We start from the raw sequence: 15,925 nt of genomic DNA, 5'->3' as shown, positions 1-15,925 counted from the left end.
TGGAACTTCACTTCCTTAAAACTAACGCTACACTGAGAATCCTGCACAGCACCAGGCTGGAGTATTCCCTGCTCAGCAGCTCTCAGCTGAATTAAGAACAGAGAGCCCATCTGTTCCATTCATTCAGTGACTCCCTGCTATGCCCAAGGAACATAAGAAAGGAACTATATGAATCCCTGGAAGAGGCAACAAGAAGTGGACATAAGACTAAGGAAAATTAAAAAAAAAAAAAAAAAGAGGCCTGAGAATGGGTTTAACTAATAAAGAATCTGTCTTTTATTCAAATCTTTTTCAGGATCAATAATTTGCTTTAGGACCCTTTTCAGCAAGTCCTAACAATTTTATTAGGAATAAAAACCAGTCAAAACATGGAATGGCTGATCACTAAGGGAGACCCTGCACTGCCCTTTAGGGTCCATCTCTCCACTGACAGTGTATGATTATTTAGACTTCTAAATTTACATGTTCTGAACCACAGCTTAGGTATATGCCTAAGGTAAATCAGAGATGGTGGGATAGATATCTTCAAAGCAAGCACTGTGGTATCAACACTTCTGAATGAGGCATGTGGCCACTCAGAAGAGGGGAAAACACTAGCAAACATGATTATGCAGCACTGTAGATGCACAAGAGTATATTTTCAGTGACAGCCTTTATTCTGGCATTCTCTAGTTTTTGACTACCTGAGTCAATAACTTAATAACACTTTTAGCAAGCACATTCATGGGAGAGGGGACACTCACATCTTTTAGTTACCTAAAAATTCCAGTAATTCAGGACTCGTTGCTAGATCCTCATCTTTTGAGATGAATTTCATGATATCATTGAACATAGCTCTTCGTTCACAGATGTCAGATTCCCCCACAAAGAGAACTTTTCTAGGCAATAGCGGAAGAGAAGTCTGAGGATAACGTGCTGCCAGTCTCTGGTAGAGCTCCTCTATCTCGCTGTACTTCTTGGAAACCTGCAGTGAAACATGCCACCTGGGTAAGTTTCTTTACAGGGGAGACACGAGCAGCAAAGCAGCCGTTTAAGCGCTGTGAAACATTAACCCTAGAAACTGAAGTGGAAAAACATGTATTACCAAGGAGCTTTACATAGTAAAAGCCTGTTATCTACACAGTGAATGCCCAAGCATTGTTGCTGGTCTTCTGGTTCTGTTATTAAAATCCACTCTCTAATGGTATTGAAGTTCATTGCCAGATAGCCAGTGTCCATTTCTTCAACTCATCAACTAATGAAATACTGCAAAGGTCACTGCTCCAGATTATTTGTCTCTGACAGCAAAAATCCTTGTCCACTAGAAAAGAGCTATATGATGTCCAGCCCCAAGAGATGGGAGGGAAGAGAAGCCCAGCCAGATAAGCATCTGATGGAGAAAGCAGCCCAAATCTTTTCACTGAGCCAGAAGACCCATTTCTCAGACCTGACGGGCTTCAGTGCCCCTCTGGCTGTTAAGGCCTAAAAAAATGGCACATTTTCTGCCCTGCAGAGCATCTAATACAGAAACCAAAGGGCAAAGACCTCAGCTGACCCCTCACTATTCAGTTTATCCATGAGAAAATAAAAACCAGCAACTTGGCCATGGCCTACAGGTTGTCATACAGGGAGAAGATGCCAACAGTGAATGGAGTAATTTCTCCTGCAGACAAAGACAGGAAGCCTGCAGAGAAATAAGGCCCAAGATATTACAAGGAAAGCAATAACCATGGGAATGCTGGTTAGAAATGGTGTGGTTTCTATGCCACATTAAATTTTGAATTTAGTATCTTCAAAAATCAGCACACAAAACCCACACACAAACAAAACACTTTCTCAAAGTGACATTACAGGCACAATGAAGAGTGACTCTCATGCTCTGCAGCTGTGGTATTACACAGACAATATATTCATCATGGCCCTCCATGGCCCCATAATCTATGAATGTGTTTCAATGAATACAAAGTTAGATTTAAAAGAACAATCCAAAAAACTAGTGCTAGTGGAGTGCGTGTGGCATAGATCCTCTAATATGGTCCAGCTCTTATCCTTCTGTAACACATGTTGGTGAGCTCTAGTGGAGTGAATTCTAATACTGCAACATGAAAGACAGACTCAAGAACCACATCTTTGGATGGAAGAAGGCAGAGTTCTTCCACCAACATAGTGATAAAATGAAGTCAACCCAATAAAGAGCATAGAAGGGAAACAAGTTACAGATTAACCCAGAATCCATAAACTGCATCCATACTAGCAAGCTAAACAGTATCAGGCATCTTCACTGGAACCTGAAAGTGTCTATTAGGAACTTTAGAGCATCTACTGTAACCTGACAATGTCCAGCACAGTTTTGACTCTGGGCAACTAGTATTTCCCCAGATAAATTTTCAGCCCAAAATTTAGCCTGGCAGAGAGACCATGCAGTAGCCAGTTTGGGTACCGATGCCCACTGCAGATGGTAAGAAAGTTTCATACTACAGATGCAGCCAGATTGTGCTAGCTGCCCTCCAGGCCAGAGAACAGGTCCTGACATTAACAGACACACCTTGACTCGTTTACTAAATTAGATGCAGGCATAAAGAGCAATAACTTTAGCATTCATGCTTCCCTGCCTTTTGCAGTAATTATCAACCAAGCTAGCTGATTTGAAAAATATTTGCTTTTCAGCTGTACAATGTTCACTACGGGGTTCAGTGACCAGTACAAATGGCAAGCAGCTCTGTAAGAAAGCTCTGAAGTACAAAACCAAACCCAAGTCGACAGAGGAATGAAATCCAAGAATTTTTGACTTGTCTGTTATAAGCAACACAGGTAAGTGTGAGCACCACTGTGCTCCACACACAGGATCTGACATGCAATTCAGCAGTCAAGCACTAAAGTGATAGCAATAAAAAGATGTTCCCGGATTAAGCCAATCCTCCAAAAGATACCCCAAAGAGAGGAAGGCAATTCTGGAATTTCTGAATTGTTGTACATTTCTAGTTTGCTAGGTCCCAGTAGCACTCTGAACAGGGTATGATACCAGAGCCCCTCCCAAAAATACTATGTAAGCATAAATGTAAGTGCAGCGAGGAATTCACTGGTACTTTTCCAAAAGAATAAACGGTATTACCTCCCACCCCACAAAAAAAAAACAATAACAACCAACAACCCAAAACAAGTCTGACTTGTGAAAAATGTTTAACATCTAATTAATTTCACTTATAAATAACAAATTAATGTCTGAAGGCATTACAAGACAAGTCAATGAACAAGACTATGCCAAAACAGCTTTAAAATACTCAAAAAGTAACACTGAACTGAGACACACAAGCTTATTTCTTTCCCCACTTAATTTTCATTCCTCCTCTATCAAACTCTGTAAATTATTCATAAATCTCAATTTATGTCTAATTACACCATTGAACCTAAAGTAGATGCACACCCTCGCATCCTATCACTAATTGAGCCTTTGTGAATCTGCGTGGGCTCTGAACAACAACACCAACCGTAACACGCGACACAGCATACAAAGTGTGATAACACCCTACCCAAAGCATACTAATGCTACCCAAAAGCCTGCAGCACACCATGCAAGCTAACATCCAGCAGTGTGGGGATGCCCTCTGCTGGGATAACCGACCACACAGGCAAGATGTTAAACCTCCAGCCTAAACTATTCCTTGCTTATCTAAACCCAAGCGTGGCCCTTCCAAGCCCCTGACAGCTGAGGCTCTTTGCCTGCTGCCCCTCTGCCACAAATCCTGGCTGCTACTGGCTCCTCTACACCTTTGCTCAGCACTACTGCCATCTTTACCTTGGTTTTGGTGCTGGAAATGCAGCAGTTAAGACCGGCTGAGTCCAACAATCTCAGAGTGCTGCATTTAGAATCACAGAATGGTTTGTGTTGAAAGGGACCTTTAAAGATCCAACCCCCCTGCCATGGGCAGGGACACCTTCCACTACACCGGGTTGCTCAAGACCCCGTCCAACCTGGCCTGGAACACTGCCAGGGAGGGGGCAGCCACAGCTTCTCTGGGAAACCTGTTCTACTGCCTCACCACCCTCACTGTAGATTTCTTCCTTATGTCTAATCTGTATTTACCCTCTTTCAGTTTAAAACTGTTGCCCTGGTAAAAACTCTCTCCATCTTTCTCCTAAATTCCTTTTATATACTGAAAAGCTGCAACAAGGTCTCTCCTGAGCCTTTTCTTCTCCAGGATGAACAACCCCAACTCTCTCAGGCTTGCTTGACAGGAGAGGCATTCCAGCCCCGTGACCATTTTTGTGCCCCTCCTTTGGACCTGCTCCACCAGGTTAACTTCCTGCTTGTACATGGGATCCCAGAGCTGGATGCAGCAGCACAGAGGCAACACAGGGGCCTCACAGAGCCCCGGCCAGGTCTCACAGAGTGTCTTTTCTCAGGTTGAGACCCATGCATCATGCAGAGCATTCTTATACCTTTCCAGTCAGGAAGCACTGCTCTGCCATGACAACTTTGGACCCTTTCAATATGATATCCTCTGACAATTTTCCAGGAGAAAGGTGTATCAGCATGTAACAAAATTAAATCTTGCTTTTTCTGGTTACCACTCACAACCCTTTGAAAATAACTGATGGATCCTATGGCCCAAAATGTCAGGATAAAAAAAATAAATGCTGTTCTAAAAGGCATTTTATTAATCCTATTAAGTAAACAAAGTTCCATTTAATTAATATTCACATATTTTTGTCCTGCTGGCTGTAATTCCTCTAGGCCTTGATCCTGCAATTATCCTCTCCCCCTCCATGTCTCTGACTGAACTCTGTGAATGCTGTGGAGGTAAAACCCCACCACCTGTAAGTCAGCCTGAGTGCACGCACTTCAAGGAGTTCTGTCAAGTCACCATATCAAAGGCTCAATCTACTTCACTTCAAAAGAGATAATCATGCAAATATGGCAAAGCATGTGCATATTTGCCAGGTCAGGACCTTATTTGCCTGTAACAATTAACATCTAACGTAGAACTTAAAGAGACAGGGATGGGTTGAGTAATTTTTGCACCAGGAACAAATAAGTAAGTTGAATATGATCAAATATGGCTAGAAGGTTAAGCAAACCACCGGGAAGTTCAAAGTGAAAGTCTGAAGTTTGCTGCTAATCCCTCAAATCTCATGCATGTGCCTTGCCCCTTCTTCACGAGAACCTCATGCATGAAAGTACACACACCAGAATGCCTGTAGGATATGAGCCTGGGACTCTCCGATGTGCATAGGGAATTTGATCCCACTCAGTATTAATAAGATTTAATGCCTCCTTTCCTTTTAATGCTCCTTTTAATGTCCCATTTCAACCTCAAACTTATCTTCATATGCTTCATATCCACTGCAAGGATTTCAATGAAATGGAGCTCTCAGAGCTAACTCAAGACCTTTGGCCAACCTATGCAGGCTAGTGAAGAGCACTCTTGATTTTATAGTATTTTGTGAAAAACATATGGCTACTATGACTTTCTTTTTACAAAGCTCACTTCTTAACACTGTCAGAAAATGGATATATAGCAGCATTGTCCTTTAAAACAACCACTAACTTTGGATACAGGAACCAAAACCACCCCTTCTCGCAGACAGCACAAACCAAGTTGTCACTTGTACACTCCCAATTCAAGCCATACCAGAATTAATGTTGCTTGGTGACCTCGTGGGTATGCATTATAGTAGATTTTAATTACATGACCACATGCTGTTCTCCCCATCTGTTTTGCCCAGCAGAAGAGCAAGCACTCTAACACTTCTTTTCAATCAACATGAATTCTTAACGGCTCCTGAACCTATTGCTACACTGAACAGAGTTTTTCAGGTTTTTGTTTGTTTTTTTTTTCCCTCTCTCACATAACAGAGGTTATAATATGAAGGAATTTATCTTTACAACACACCTGTAGGGTCAGGAAACAGCAGCTCCAACACACAGATTTTGAGGCCCACAGCAAGAAGGCCAACATACGCAAACAGGCAATGATGGAAACATAGATGAATACGCATAGATGAACACCACGTACTTATGCTCCTCTCATTTTATGAGAGGAAGCCAGTTCTATAGTAAATACCTCCCAAAAATGTGCTGTGCCTGTCAAACACCAGTAGTTATTTGTTCAACTTTGAAAAAGAAAGAACTTCACTAACTAATACAACTTGTAAAAAAGAAGAGTTAAACTGGGTGCAGATAGAAAGAGAAGGCACTATCGGCTGGGTGGATTTTTAATAAGGCTGGGAAGAGAGAAGTTAATTGCTAAAAAAGCTAAGGTGTGGCTAGAAGAAATGCATTTAAGAAAAACAAAGTCTTTTCTCCTTCTCACAGAAAATGGCAGATCTACAGGCAATAATTAAATATACCTTTGCAGCAGTACCAAAGATAAAAGTAGTTTCACTCTTTCAATAGGGCAAGAGTATTTGAAATAAACACAGCTGACTTTTCCTTCAATTACCAAATACAACCTCAAGGTTAAGCAGTTCTACAACCCATTTGCCCTATTTTACAAATGGCACTTTTAAAATTAAAAAATCCCTCCAGTTTTTAATAATTTAGATCATCACAGAAGTTAATTTCTTCTTCTGTTAATGCTTCACAAACGTTTCAATTAGAAACACTCTGATACTGATTTTGCACAGTCTCATTAAGGCTTGGGAACAGGGAACTCTGGATTGTTTAGACCCAGAGTAAAGGCTAGTAGCTCCACAGGTCAGATGTGAAGTATCCTTTTGCTGTTCATCTGGTTTTGGTCATAGGACCTTAACCTTGGTCCACTGTGGTCTAAATCGCAGCCCAGAGATCACGGCTAGCTTAGAGGATGCGTCTGTCCTGCTGACCATCTTTTTCCAGGGGATACAGAGAAGCTATTTGAGCACTAAATGCTGCTCAGTCACATCGCTGCCTTGCAGTTGTTCACAGCCTAATGCACAGAAAGCCAGTTTCACTGCTGCCACCTAGGGCACGAGAGTGTGGAGGGCAGACACTTCAACTGGAAGCAGGTGGAAGAACAGCTACACGAGGAAATCAATGTAGCTGTTATTTCATGAAAGAGACGAAGGAGGAAGAAAGACTCAAAAGAAAGTCTCAAAACACAGACCTGGCTTTGGAGGTAGGCAAAACTGGATGAATGTATCCAGAACCAATGAAAATCCTATCACACCTACCCATCTTCTCTAACCTACTTGTGTCATCTCAGCACTGTGGCATTGGCTCCTTCCTCCAGCCTCTCAAATTTGATAATTTCAACAGCAAAAAAAATATGTTCCCTCTCTCACCCTGCTCCCATACTCGGGAAGGCAGAACAGGCACACAGCTGTTTCTTTTTCCTCCTTCAGATGTCTCATCTCACTCCACCTCGAGATAAAAATTTGATGTGTTAGATCTGCTGACCAACGTAACCTCATTCTTCTTTGCTGTTCCCCAGCCACCTGGTTCTCTTACACCTCACCTGCAAACTCCCTGGGGAAGGGTGGCAGTTCTTGAGAAAGGGTCATGGTTCTGGTCTGTGCTGGTACAACAGGGTTGGGACTTGCCTCCAGGCTAAGACAACTGCCAACGTGCAGGAGGTGTCTCAGCTCTCATGACACTCAGTTAAGAGTCACTACATTTTGAAAAGAAGTGACTGAAACTCAGCTCACCTGAACACAGACAGCAAGTGGTACCTCGAATGGTGTACTGTATCTTACCTCACTCTGTTCCAGGGCAGTGCTGATGCCTTTATGCCCCGTGACACATCTGCCAGCCCTGTGCAGACAACCAGGATAACTCAGGGTTTCTCAGATAGTACCAGGATGTTACACAAAGTGGATTCCCCCACACCATAGATGCTCAGCTATATTCTTCTCAATAGCACTGCACTGACCGGGGTAGGAGCTTAGAAACTCACAGCAAAGGCAGAGCAGACTGTTCTGCCTAAAGACAGGCATCTCATGCCATCGAAAATGTTTTGGGGTATCCAAGGGGCTTGTGTGGAGCCAGCAAATATTGCACAGGACGTATGGGAGACCCACAACCTTCTGAAAGCTAGGCAGAAAATCCCAGGGCGCTTCCAGTGGTATAGACAGTGAGTTGTGTGAAACTCAAATTGAGCCTTAAGCACTTCATCTTAGAGTTGAAGCCCTCCATCCCAGCTGTCTAAAATGTAGAATGCTTTCCCTTTACAGTCAAAGAAGAGAGGCATTTCCAGAGGGTGAGTCACCTCATTCCCTTCTCCCCATTGACCATAAAAGCAGGGACAGACTTAGAATAAAATACCAAATTTAGAGAGAGAAAAGCTAGGACAGGTGTAATCCCTCTGCTCCTTCCAGTAATATGTACAGAAAAGGCTCATTGGAATGAATCGATGCAAAGCATCCATGCTCCAACCTCCCAACTCTCAGTTTTAAATTTCTCTAACACACCAAACTACAGACACCAGACTTAGTCAGATGAAAAAAAAGTATCTGATGAGAAAAGTGTTACTCCCATCAGACTACACCAGTTTTCTTCTTCATGAAGAATGAAAAGTCAGGTCTGATCAGAGAAGAAATCAGAAAGGTTCATTTCACCTGAGAAGAGTGGACACAGGAACAATCTCAGTAGGCAGGGGGGACACAGTAGGAAGTCTCTTTCTCCACTTTATAGACAAGCTGGTTTTATCTACTTTTTCTTAAGTGAAGTAAAATGTTAGATGACAGTAGCCCAGTTTAAGACCTCAGGTTTAGTCAGGTTCTTTCTTGCACAGAGCTGCATAGAAATATAATATAATATAAGCAGGACTGCTGCAGTAAAAAAAGTAATTCCATATCCTCTTCTCTTATCTGCTCATGTCTGGCCCTTCCTCCGTCCTAAAACAAACCTTAATGGGGCTGTGCAACTTGCAGGTTCAAGAAACAGGTGTAAATTAGTACTAAATAACAAAATGCCTAATACCCATTTTTAGCTAGGACCAGTTCCTCAGCTGACATTACAGAATAGCCACATGACACTGGTGCACAGAAGGAAACACTGCAAGAGTGAGAACAAGCAGTCAGGGACACGGAGGGAGAACAAAACAGTCTCTTATGCCAGCATTACTGCTTCTACCATAAAGTTACATACAACGTAAGGAGTGCAATAAATGTATAAGATCTTCTCTCCATGCACATCTTCACAACATTGTGGCTTTATCTGCAAATCAGACTGTGTAAATACCCATTTATCAGCTATCTTCCATTGACCACTAGTTACACTAGGGCTAACAGTCTACCAGGTAACCACACACACACACTGACATTACAGTTATCCCCAGCACATCTGGAAAGAGCAGAAGTTCACAGCATGCAACAGGGTGCATCCCCTTAGAGTCCCTTTATAGTCAACGGACAGAGAAACGCACTTCTTGGGAGTGGTTGAGCAGACAGCTAAGGCAGATCAAATGAAATGTACCCTAAATACACCTTTTTCCAGCAGACAGTCCCAGGTGAGACAGCTCAAGTGGCCATGTCCATGCTACAGATGACTTACAAAAGGTGAAATTAATCTCACATGCTATGTTTTCAAACCTTTACAGGTATCATGAAAAATACAATCCAACTCAATAATGTTTTACACAGACACTTCCTTGTAAAACACTCTAACTAAGGATTTTAAAACCCATGTCAAAGCTAATAGCTCAAGGCTAACCTGCTGCAAAGTTAAATACCTATTATTGCCCCATATGATTCGTTCCCCATTCAAGTAAACTATTATATATGTATTTAATGTTTATGTTCCAAGTCCTAGTGCTGATACATGTATCAGAGAAACTAAACTTGCTGCAGGACTTAGAAAAACCTTAATTGATTTCCATTTCTTGACCCATAATGCAAAAAGCTTTAAAGGCAACAACAACAATCACTGTTGCTTTGAGTTCCTGGAATAAAATGTTCAATTAATATATGTATAATACTCCTACTGCAGAAATGGTACAGACTGTGTTGTCCTACCAAGGACCTTGACCCAGGGAGGCTGTGACGACAAAGTATCGGCTACATCAAAACCAAAATAATCAAAGCTGATTAAGAAAGTGATCACTAACACAGCACTGATTAAACATTTACCATAAATTGAACTACATCTTCAGGCTTGTGCTTTGCTGATTTGAAGGCAGCCAGTCGGGTAACGACGACAATGTGATACTCCACATGGCCAGACATCATCTTCCCACGGATTTCCTGGTATTCTGGTACTGACAAATCCAGCCCCGTGTGCGTATTCTGAATTTGCCTAGGGAAGAAAATACATGCAGAGTTCAGGCACTGGTACAAAGGCTTTTAACTGACCCTTTCCAAGGATCCAGTTCAAAGCTCAAGAAAGTCAGTGCAAAGACTCCCATCTTAGCAGGACAACAGATAGACCTTACCCTGACATGGCTGGGGTAGGTAGCACAACCCCAGCTCTGAAACAGTACAAACTTGGACATGGCCTGCTTCCTATGTCCTGTTCCAAAGCACCTGCCACTGGCTACTGCAGACAAAATGCCAGGAACTTAGCAATTCTGGGAAGAGAATATGGGAAGAATCCTGTTCATTCAGAACAGGACTTCACTGATGGGAGGTGAAAGTGCTGTCCTAACCAGCAAGGCAGATGCGAAGATCCCATGATCTCTCATCACAGCATGTTTTGAAGCAAAGGTTTTTCACTACCAAGTCCTATCCACCTGTCCTTTGCTTTAGGACAGCCCCAGGAATGACAGAGACAACAGCTGAAAGGGGCCACCAAAGGAAGAAAGAGCTTGCTGGACTACAAGGACAAGCTGAGGTTTGTTAAGAGCCAACCAGGGAACCAGATTAAAGCCTGAAATAAAAATGAGAAGTTGCTGGAGCAGACTGTTGGGCCAGCCACACAGTTTCCATCTGTGGAAGTCCTTGGGGAAAACGCCTCCCAGGACTGAGGAAGTTAAAGGTGTACATGATCTCTTGGAGCTGCCTTCTGGTTTTGACTGACAGCCTTGTTGCCAAATAGCAGAAAGGGTACAGTAGCTAAATGTTTTGCTGATTAATGATACCAACTAAACTCAGACACCAGAGTGAAAAGAGTAGCTGTATTTTACCAGTAATAACCAAGTGATGTAACAGTGTAATACAGAAAACATGCAGTGAGAAAAAGCAGAATAGTGTACTTAAAGCAATAAACAGGAAAATACAGGCTAATGCATTAAATCATTACTCCAGGAGAGAGAGAATAGTGATTAAGAAAGATCCATCACCACTTGCATATGTTACCATCACTCAGCCCCGCAGTGGCTGGGCAGCCCTGGTTACAGCGAGGGTTTGCAGAGCCTGTCCCGGCAAGGGGAAAATCCTACGTGTGCGTCCACCCGTAGGTGAGGCTGCCAAAGTGGCTGCAAACGGGCCCAACCTTATATACCAGAGATTGACAGGCCAGAATAGCTGGCACCCGTGTTTTGAGTGGAAAATTGCTGGTTTCATTCTCCTGTTGGATTCCACACAAACCTGGCCAGGGCTCGACTGGGAGACCAAGGGAGTTTCTAACAAGGCAGATACTTGGGTTCTCGGCCTTGAACAAAGCTAAACAAGGGAAGTTGGATACATTCTCGCCTCACTCCTGATTATATTTTGTCTAAGCTGCATCTCTCACTAGCGAGTTTACATACTTTGTTAATGATTACATACTAAGTTAGCAGCTTCCGCTTGGGGCCTGTTGTTCAGGCTGCAGTATTTCAATGCTTTAGCACTTTTTTACATCAGCATAAATGCGTTGTTATAACTTAGTACAATACCTATTAGCACAATGGTTTTCAGGTATAAAACATACAGGATTCATCTATAGGTCAACTCTGGCTTGGGCCGGTTGTCCAAGCCTTAGCACTTCACTAAAGCATCTCAGCTTTCCCACAGAAAAACCCACTGGAAACAAAACTACCTGTCCTTTTGTTATCAGTTAAAGAATCACAGCATTAACCTCTGAGAGCTGACAATAGTCAGAACCACCCATGGCTCCTCCTGGAGGAAAATGCAACACGGGAGATGCTACTGCAGTTTACTCAACACATTTTCTTCTCCTGCTAGCTTCAGATCCACTGAACCGTGGTGCCACCTTGCCCCTGGATTTCCACCCAAGGAATTATTTATGATATTTTAGCAAGAGGAACACCACGATCGTATTGTAGTGCTCATGTATCAAGAGTAATACCAAGAAGCTACTGTTGGGGCACAAGAGAAGAGTATGTTTATGAAATAAGCTGTCTGTTTCAATAGACTGGAAACCAGCACTGATCAGCGATCCTTTCCCCACAGTTACCCCTGCGCCAAGCCACAGCACACTCGCTACTGCTGTCATTAGAACCAAGTACTGCTGTCACTAGAACCAAGTACTCTGCCAGAATCAGGAAGCTTATCACTCAGAGCACTGAATACTTCTACATACGTGCCCAAGTGCATCTTTCCTATGTGTGAGTAAATGTTTTTTAATGAAATCAAAAGGGACAGTTTAAAAAAAATTAATTTTATTTTCATTAAACATTTTTTCTGCCTTTTTTTTTAAAAAAACTTAGTCGTATGGGGAATGCCAAGTCCCATCCTCCCTGGACTTCCTGTGGATTGCAGAGGTGTCCTGAGGAATTCTTGCATCTTTCTTTAGGAAGTTTAGATTCATTAACACATGTGCCCTTCACCTAAGGATACATGAGGTGTACAAGCTTAAAATACACTTTAAAGAGGTTTAAACAATCTACTTTCAAACAAAAGTTTCAAAAGACTCCTCTAATCATGTCAAAACTTGACCAGTTCTTTTGAAACTTGAGCTTTCCCAAGAAGGCAACATCTGAATCTCCAATGCAAAACTTAACAAAAAGCTTTTTAAAGAGAGTATCTTAATAGTTCTCTATAAATCAGACAGCAACAAACAAGGGCATAGGCCAGATTTTGTACCCAAGCTCTTTACAACCCATATTTAAAACGTTAGGGCTGTAACAACGGCTCTACCATCAGCAAGATTTTATACCAAGTACCTAAACACCATTCTGTTTGCTCTGATTCTGTTCTCATTTTCTGCCAGGCAAGGACTTACTTTACACTAACGAAACAAAATTTTGTTCTTACTTACACGCTGATGGGCTCTAAACACAGAATCAATAGTGCTTAGGTATAAATACATAGGTGCCTGGCCTTCACACATCAGTCTGTTGAACCCGTAACAGTCATTATCTGGAGTGTTGTCTCCTTCAGTGGCAGCCAAAATGCTGACTCAAAGGACACCTGTCAGTAAAATCAGCTGAATCCGGATTTTTTTTAGAATATACCTGCAGCAGAGGAAGTGCTCTCCAGATGTGTACTCCCTCAAAAGTTGTGACTGCAACTGACAGAAAAAGGTCTGTCAGATGGTACTCAGGAGTGACTGACTTCTGTTAACACAACCACAGAGCATAAATGACAAATTAACCTGCTTTTCACCTGATGTAAATAAAAGGAAAAACCACCACAAAACCATCCTTCCTGAATGACCTTATTTAGCTTAAAACACCAACCGCATACAGATGTTCTGAGATAATACAACAATTTCACTGTAAGAGCTGCTGCATCAAAAAGTTCTAAAAATGACATGAAGTTAGTAAGTACCTTATCTATACCCAAGGTTTTTCTTTTAAAGTTGTTAAAAGTCTGGACTAAAATGACTGTAATGGAAAGTCATTAGAGGGAGGGGGAATAACTACATTTTTGTTTGCTTTTGGCCTTGTGACAACCTTCATTACCATCTCTTACAGGAAATCTACCCTTATTATCTCCATAGCAAAATTTTGTGTGGGTTTTAAAAATATAAAATAGATTCTAAATGAACAGAAATCAGCAGGGAGGCTGAGACAGCTACAGTGTAATATCCAAAGTGCACACTTGTTCTTGTGATGCTTTAGTTGCAAAATAAGAAGACCCAGTGTTTTGATACTGTTATTGTCATTCAAATGGAAGCATCACCTACAAATCCCAAAACAGAATATAGTTCCATTGGATTTTTCACATCAAACACAATCAGTTTTACAGTAGTGGCTTTAAAAAAGAAGAAAAATGAGAAAGCTAGTTGTTTAAATTGGATACACAGGTTTATTGCATCTACTCCTTATTTAAATCTAGCTTGTGTATCTCTCAGTTACGCTTTTGTCTACAATACCAACAGTTCAGGGGAGACTTGGGCACATGGTTAATTCTCCTAACATGAATCACTTCACCTGAATACAACGAGACCATTCATACCAGTAACAGAGAATTCATACCAGTAGCACTGTGCTTGCACAATCAGATCATGCAGCATTGGCACTGGACAGAAGAAGGGGAGACTACATAAGGGTCAGCTGAACAGAGCAGTTTCCACAGTTCATGGAACAGCAACAGTTTTTCATTCCTGTCTTTTGATGTGCTGTAATATAGAGGCTCTGCACTTTAATTAATCTTCTTTCTATGCTGAAAGGCCAAGGTGGGAGAGGGGTGAAAATAGCCATTGCAAGCAAGAAAGCAAAGAAAGCGAGGTAAGTGCTGTGACCAGACAAACTTTATTCCAGTGTCTGTGTGGTGAGGAGAGTGGACTCTGCACTTCAGACCTCAATAAAGTCACCCCTGTCAGCAGCTCCAACTACCTCTGGCCAAAGGGGACCAAACTGTAACAGCCCAGGCCATAGTAAAAGGAGAAAAAACTTGTACAACTAGTTTATTCATTAAGTAAATGCAAAATATCTGACACAAATTAGCCACCAAATGTTTCCGTTTCTCTGTATAGTCCAACTACAAGTATACAGATTATTAATTTATATTACCATAGCAGATAGGAATCCTATTCCCAAAACCAGTATGCACAAAGAGTGAAAAAGGTCACAAGTACACAGCTATCTTATCTCACAAGATAGATAATATATTCACCTGCTACAGCCTTAATCCCACACATACATATATATTCAATTTTATTACTGAAAGCATTCCAATATCCATGGGACAATTTGCAAGTGGTAAAGTCTATTGACTGTAAAATAAATCCAGGTGTTCAGATTTCCATTTCCAAGGCTAAATCTAATATAAAGTCAGTCCTACAAAACATGTATGCAAGTTAAGATATGTTTGAAGGTTCAAGGCCACCGCTCCAAAGGAAGTCAGGCTCTCATACAGCCAAATATTTAAGGATTAAAATAATGGCTTTGAAGTTAATGTGATTGAAATAGTTGCTACTTATGTCCTCGGAGGTAGGTGCGAGAGTCAGGACCTTGCTGAATCAACACTTGTTTCTCATGTCACATCTGATAGGGAACTGCTTTCATGTGGTCTCAAATATCTTGAGGGGGTAAAAAAAATTATATATAACTATATATATATCTCTTTATCGTTTTTCTATAAAGATGGCTACAGGCATTTTCTTCTTGAGGCATTTCTCTTGAGGGTTCAATCACCACACCTAGGAAAATACAGGTTTTAAAAAACGTAATGCAACTGAAAACAGCACCTCTACACCCACCTAGGGCATGGTTTCAAGAAGGTGGGAAAACAGAATAAATTTATTTTGCCCATCGCTGGCCTAACTTCAAGCCAGATGGGTTCCCTGCGGCCTGGCAGACAGCGGGAATGGGAGTCAGCCAAAAGCACGGACAACACTGCGCGTCAAAGACGCCAGTGTACGCTTCAGGACAAATTTTAATTCCTTCTGACCCTCTTCGAACTACTGACAAGGAAAAGATGTTTCCGGAGGGTGGGAGCACACGTTGTGTCCCCAGCAGTGTCCCGTCCGTGGGGAAGGGAAACGGCCCCAAGTTACCACAGGAGGAGAGGACCAAACGGCTGGTGTGACACCGGGCGGGCCAGACCCACACTGATCTCTCCCAGCTCTGAAATGCCAAAAAACCTCGAGGAGACGCCTAACTCCGAAGCGTCCCGGGGGGCAAATCCACGCACCAGCAACCCGCCGCCCACCTCGGCCTCGCCTCAGCGTCCCCTGCCCCGCAGCCCCTCCTCAGGCACTCAT

The 15,925-nt window shown here is 42.2% G+C and overlaps 1 protein-coding gene across 1 annotated transcript in view; it reads right to left on the bottom strand.

Moving 5' to 3' along the window:
• Positions 1-15,925, bottom strand: part of HS1BP3 (HCLS1 binding protein 3) — a 63,125-nt gene that overhangs the window by 38,186 nt on the left and 9,014 nt on the right. Inside the window, exons 2-3 of the mRNA XM_026846484.1 lie at positions 10,027-10,192; positions 757-964 (exon numbers count right to left, since the gene is read on the bottom strand). Of these exons, the coding sequence (XP_026702285.1) occupies positions 757-964; positions 10,027-10,192 (374 nt within the window). The remainder of the gene's footprint in view (positions 1-756; positions 965-10,026; positions 10,193-15,925) is intronic.

Source organism: Athene cunicularia, assembly GCF_003259725.1.
Source record: "Athene cunicularia isolate RWA chromosome 3 unlocalized genomic scaffold, athCun1 chr3_part1, whole genome shotgun sequence".
NCBI lineage: Eukaryota > Metazoa > Chordata > Aves > Strigiformes > Strigidae > Athene > Athene cunicularia.
This window is presented reverse-complemented; position numbering and strand designations above follow the sequence as displayed.